This window comes from Vanessa tameamea, chromosome 23, assembly GCF_037043105.1.
Source record: "Vanessa tameamea isolate UH-Manoa-2023 chromosome 23, ilVanTame1 primary haplotype, whole genome shotgun sequence".
NCBI classification, from domain to species: Eukaryota; Metazoa; Arthropoda; class Insecta; order Lepidoptera; family Nymphalidae; genus Vanessa; species Vanessa tameamea.
In genome coordinates, this window is record NC_087331.1 from 8,944,669 (window position 1) to 8,950,668 (window position 6,000).

At 33.3% G+C, this 6,000-nt stretch overlaps 1 protein-coding gene across 1 annotated transcript; it reads right to left on the bottom strand.

Moving 5' to 3' along the window:
- Window positions 1-271: 271 nt before the first annotated feature.
- Window positions 272-4,109, bottom strand: LOC113395192 (uncharacterized). The gene is made up of 3 exons (XM_064218637.1): window positions 3,974-4,109; window positions 3,281-3,385; window positions 272-883 (listed from the first exon to the last, which is right to left on the bottom strand). Exons 1-3 carry the CDS (start codon window positions 3,992-3,994, stop codon window positions 371-373), a joined length of 639 nt encoding a protein of 212 aa, XP_064074707.1. The 5' UTR covers window positions 3,995-4,109; the 3' UTR covers window positions 272-370.
- Between the last annotated feature and the right edge of the window lie 1,891 nt (window positions 4,110-6,000).

Genomic DNA, 6,000 nt, shown 5'->3' on the forward strand with positions numbered 1-6,000 from the left:
GTGAATAAAACAAATTTACGACACGATAGCTGATAATTACATTCACACGAATAAAGTTAAACGAATAGATTAATTTTATGGAATACGTAGTTGATTTTTAGTTTAAGAATAATATCGTTTAGCATTTCGGATACACAACAAAGGCACAAACAAACAATCATAGTCTTGAGTACTAGTTACTCGCGAATTGGCTCAAGTGTAAGAGCAGGTTTCAGGTACTCTTTTTCCGAACCCCTGAATGAATGTAAGCATTCATGAGTAGTTAAGTTAAAACAAACAAACTCACGCATTTACAATATTAGTAATTATAGGTATAGATTAAAAGAATAGATAATTTTGTAAAACAAAATAAATAACATTACAGCTAAACTCAACGGATCTTGTGCGATCCTTTCTTCGTGTGGATGATCGTTTCGTACACGGGTACTTTGAATGGTACAGGCTTTTCGACGGGAACAATTATGTGTTTCACTACTTCAAAGGGAACTTCTTTTATTTTAGGGACGTGGACAACCCTTTCGACGGGATACGGAACGGATTTCTCGACTGGGACAGAGACCTCCTTTATTATAGGGATAACTACAGCCTTAGGAACTGGTATCTGGATTGGAACGGGATGAGGTACTGGTATGAGGATGGGCTGGTGGACTTTGAACTCTACATTCTTTGGGACAGGAACAACGACCTCTTTGTAATGTTTGATCGGCTCAGGGTTTTCTTCTTCGACGTGCTGATGGACAGGATACGAGTGGGCCTTCAGATCGTGACCACCATAGTTACCAAAGTCTCCGTGGCCAGATGTTTCGCCGAAGTCATGACCACCACTACTGCCTCCATCGTGGCCACCAAAGTCGTAACCACCGGAGTATTCGCTTGGTTGAAACTGTGAACATTTTAATTTATATATAAAGAAGATCAGTCAGTCCGAAGTTGCAGCGAAATTCAGAAAAGGTTTTAGTATTGAATATTATTTATACGTAGATACAATTCTCAATTTCGCCTGCTTTAAATTTAGACTCTTGATATTACAAGCGTGAACTTCGTGTTCTTTTTAATATAATAACAGTTATAGAACATTGTTTCATACTAGGTTTAAATATTTGAGTTGCTATGGAACTGATTGAGCCAAAAAAAATTCGTTATATTACACAGTATAGCAACTTTAATTTAATTTATAAACTATCCTCTTAACTGAACTCTTAACTAAACTGTCCTCTTTACTCTTAGAAATAATATCGTGAGACTTTTTTAATTATTAACGACTTCAAAACTTCCTTAATGCAGACCCTTTAATTTTCACCTTTTCAAAACTGTTCAGTATACACAATAATTATGTAATTCTGAATCTAAGATCTACGGATCTACAATTATTTATATGTATATTTTTTTAATAATAAAAATGAAATCTTTATCGAAATAGTTTTTACTGTAAACACATTCAGTGATACCTTGGCCCTAAACTAGGAAGACCCGAAAGAAGACCTTAAAACCCATCACATATCCCTTATTTTACTTTTTCTATCTTTATTCGTCTGCATCATGAATTATAAACATTTGTTCCTTTTCCACAATATTATGAAAATCTATATCAATTAAAATTTAGATCAAAAAGTATTTCATAATTCGGGATAAAAAAATAAAACATTTCTCTTTATTCTATTAGTATTATATGCGACCCAGTTTTGAAACTAAAAAAAAAACGCAAAAACTTTTTCCTAACAAAAGCGAACGTACCGCGAAAGTTGAATTTTAGTTTTTTTATTCACTTCTCTGTGTGAGTTTATTAAAGGTGGCGCGAAATAAATACAAAATGGCCGCGCTTCAGTTCCGCGTTACGGCTAGTTAGCGGTACACCAACGATAGATTTTTATGCTTTTTTTTTATTGAATAACTGTTATTTAATACACTCTCTCAGTTGAACGGCTATTGAAAATGTTATGTCATTCAGTAACAACGATAAAAAAAGAGTTTGTATGAAGCGGTTTTTTATTCCATTGAGAGATATAAAAAAGGTAAAAATATATTACGAATAATTAACGTTACTAAAACATACTATACTAATGTAACAAATAGAAAGGAACTCTATCTGTCTGTTCGATACGCTTTCACATCCAAGCCACTGAATCGAATTTGATAAAATTTGGAGTAAAACATGCTGGGACCCTGGAAGGACATCGGCTACCTTTTTATTTAACTAACTAACGAATCCTGACGAAAACGCGAGCAAAGGCGAGGGCAACAACTAGTATACTATATATTTTTTTCTTACATTTACTCTGACCAATATATCTTCCAATTTAGTAAGAATACTTTAGACGAAAAATTACTCTTATGAGACATCTTCCTTCCGTCTTTTTGACTGTAATGTTTTAGCTCTATATTGAGTAAAAAAAAATTAAATAACATCAAAAGACTCATAATACAAAATCACTAACGCGAGTCTGAATCGCTCTATTATTGGGATTATTTTAAAGCGTTAAAGCAACGACACAGGAGTCCTATTTTTTCCATTATCATAATATAAAAACGAATATCATTTTTATGTTCGCTATTAATGTGAAAAAAATATATAAAAACTTTTCTCTCTCATCGGGCAAAGCAGTAAATAGCTACGTTTCTCCGACGAAATAACAATTTATGAAATCTAAAACGGTATGTACTGTTGCTCATAATAAAATCATTTCACCGTTTCGAATTCACCTCATAACCCATTTTACGATACGATTTTCATTACGCTAAAATATCCAAACATTTCCAAGCCAATCGTGTATTTTTTTTAATGTTACATCTGAAGCACGTGATTTAATTGGAATTCCATTACGAGTTATGAAACACGAATATAAAACGAGTTATGTCATTTTTAATGACAATCAAAATAAAATTATATTAATTGTATCTATTATACACAAGAAATTAATATTTGGTTTGAAGGGTGAGTGACTCAGTGAAACTATAGCTCAAGGGTAATAACGCATTGGTCTTATATGGAATGGTTAACATTTCTTTGGGCGTATCGATTTAAAAAGTAGTAAGAATCTCATAACATTTTATCTGCTCGACCTGGGATTTCAACCGACTAGCTTGGAATCTCTGACCTTATATCTAGCCACTTGAGAAACGAGGCACTAAGTACGAGCAGGCATACCGGCGATAAATATTGTAGTGCGCAAGAGTGTACGGTTTATTAGGAACTTGTATCGCTTATGGCCTGACAGAGGATTTGAACCCAGAATCTCATTAGGTAAACGAGGCAAAGAAATTAAAAAAAAAAATACTTTACCTGTTGGTCGTGTTGTTGTAAATATGTTTGAAGATTAGTGTTGTATGGTGACCATTGTTGTTGTTGTTGTTGAGCGGCCGTCGTCATTGCCAAGGCGGCTATAAACTGTGGAAGAAAGATAGCTATGTTATCTTTGAAAGATATTTCTTTACAAAAACATTATGCCTCTTTTATACTTCAATAAGATTTAAGAGAGACATTATATTTGAATTTAAAATATATTATATTTTAAAATATATGTACATTATATCTAGCTTAACCTGGGTTTCAATATTAAAAACTGTGATAGCGTTTTATTTTTAATTTACGATAATATTAACATTGTGAGGAAACTTGCACAACTTTTAAGTAATATTTGGATGGTATCCTGTATTTCCAAAACCATTTCGAATCTTTTGTAAACTTCGATTCCTATATTTAGCATCATAGTTTAGTCAATTAGACAATTATTTTCTTTAAATGTACATTTTCAATTAATCCAAATAAACATTTAACACTTTTATAAAAGTAATATATTTATTAAAAATATATCCAGCGAATACGATTCGATCAAGTATTTAAATGAGATCCATTGAAATCAATATAATAAATTCAGCCAATAAATTGAATATTCATACTGGTAACACATGAATTTCACCGCACGCATTTCACGTTACACCACAGATTAAATTAATTAATATTTATAACACTCACATATGTCCGGAGAGCCAACATTTCGATGCTTAGTTTCAGAACGAAAATGTAACTGTGATGTCACAAGAAATTGCGCGCCATTTTATAGTGAAGTGACAGGTGGAGACTATTTCGCGCGCTATGTTTTTTTTTTAAATTCTTACCATTATAATGAGGTCTCTTGTTTGTGTATATTTTTGTATGAAACTGTGGATATTGGTTTTAAGATTGTAATTTTCTTTTACTGTAATAGATTCAGAGTTCGATTTTTTTTATTAATTTTTATATCTTAAATACTCACTCATATATTTTTTATATTATATATATATATATATATACAACAGAATGTTTTCTACGTTATATATTATTTATGAATGAATGAAGAATGAATCATTCATTCACTATATATCTACTTATTTTAACGGGAATAAAAAAAAAATTTTTTTTTAATTATCTTAGTACAATTAAAATTGGAAAGATTAAACGACATTAACTCAAACATTATAAAAAAAATTAAAAAAATGTAACAGCCTGTGAACAGCCTACTGTTGGGCTATGAAGGCTTCCTTATGATATTTCCCTCCATCGCCTCGCAGAGAATGAATTCGAAACACAAATTAAGCACACGAAAATTCATTAGTTCTTCTCTGGGTTTGAACCGCAAACCATCGGTGATATAATATATATTGAATTACTACTTTACCATGAATTAATTGAACGCTTAATGACACTTTTCCCCACAAGGACACGCAAGTAACTCAGGTGCTTTTTCCTGTTGACTCATTTCGTCTAAGGCAGCCGTTCTCAAAAGTGTCTAGCCATCTGAGCAAAACAGCGACATACTTGATCTATCACGTGACAAGGGCTATGCTTAAGCAAATGTTTATTTGTAACCGATTGATTTGTTCGACATAGTGTTTAAACATAGCCTTTAAATGCTAATAACAAAAAAATCACACGATACAGTCATTTGGTAAGTGTACTGGCAAATGGGCCGCCTTATGGAAAGTGGTCACAACCACCCAAAACTATTTGCGCTGTTAGAAATTGTAATCTTTCCTTATATCGCATATGCGTCACCACCTTAGGATATCCTATTTCCTATTATGTCCTTGTATAGTAACACTAGCTCACTGACCCTTCAAACAAGAGCAAAACGATGCTAAGTATGCTCACTTGGGCTTGTGACATACCACCTAATAATGCAATGAAGTTATGTTATATTCAAATTCAAAATATTATATATTCAAGTAGGCTCATTTACGTTGCAATATGATTTATCGTAAAGTTATCTACTCTGGTGAACTGTTTATTATTTTATTGTGTGTTTATGTGTCTGTCACGTCAAATTATTGACGATCGAGTATAGGACGGTAAAGACAAATCCTGGAGTTCAAGAGGATATTCGATGTTGTTCGATGCAACTCGTCCCGCTGAAACCAATAGTCGGCATTCAACGAATCCCATTTGTGCATTATGTAACCAAGTGCAGTTACATATTATCGTCTGATGCCTTCACTATAAATGAATGTAGAGCGCTGCTGGGCACCGAACTCGGATCTAGCGTATTACGCACCTTTCCAGCAGGCAACGTATCATACGACGCTTTGCGGATATAGTTGTCTATGGGTGACCCCTTACCGACACTTGTCCAGTGTAGTTCATGCTCATTTGCGCTTATAATATATACAATATTTGTAATAAGTAGTTGAGGAGGACCAGTGAATAGAACACGTAGATCTGAACCAAAGATCCCAAGTTCAACTGTGGATATGGTCGGAAGATAGTCAGCCACTTGGGTACCAAACTAAATTAGAGCAGCAAGCATGTTTCTCCAATGTCTTTCTAGCACTTGACTTTCTCCATAAGAGGACAGGAGCCCTTATACCACCAATGGGACATAAAAAGTACAAGTTCCCTTTTTTATTTTACTTTTACATACTCATAGAAATCTTTCAAATAAAATAAACTTTCAACCAAACGAATTCAGTCTATGACATTAACGGTAATATCGTCGAAAGTGTAACAGAAAGTTACACGAGGCAAAT

Coding starts and splice junctions, on each gene's coding strand:
- LOC113395192 (XM_064218637.1), bottom strand. CDS start 3,994: ATGTTGGCTCTCCGGACATAT. Junction 3,386..3,973: donor TGTTGGCTCTCCGGACATAT/GTGAGTGTTATA, acceptor TTTCTTCCACAG/TTTATAGCCGCCTTGGCAAT. Junction 884..3,280: donor TACAACAACACGACCAACAG/GTAAAGTATTTT, acceptor AAATGTTCACAG/TTTCAACCAAGCGAATACTC.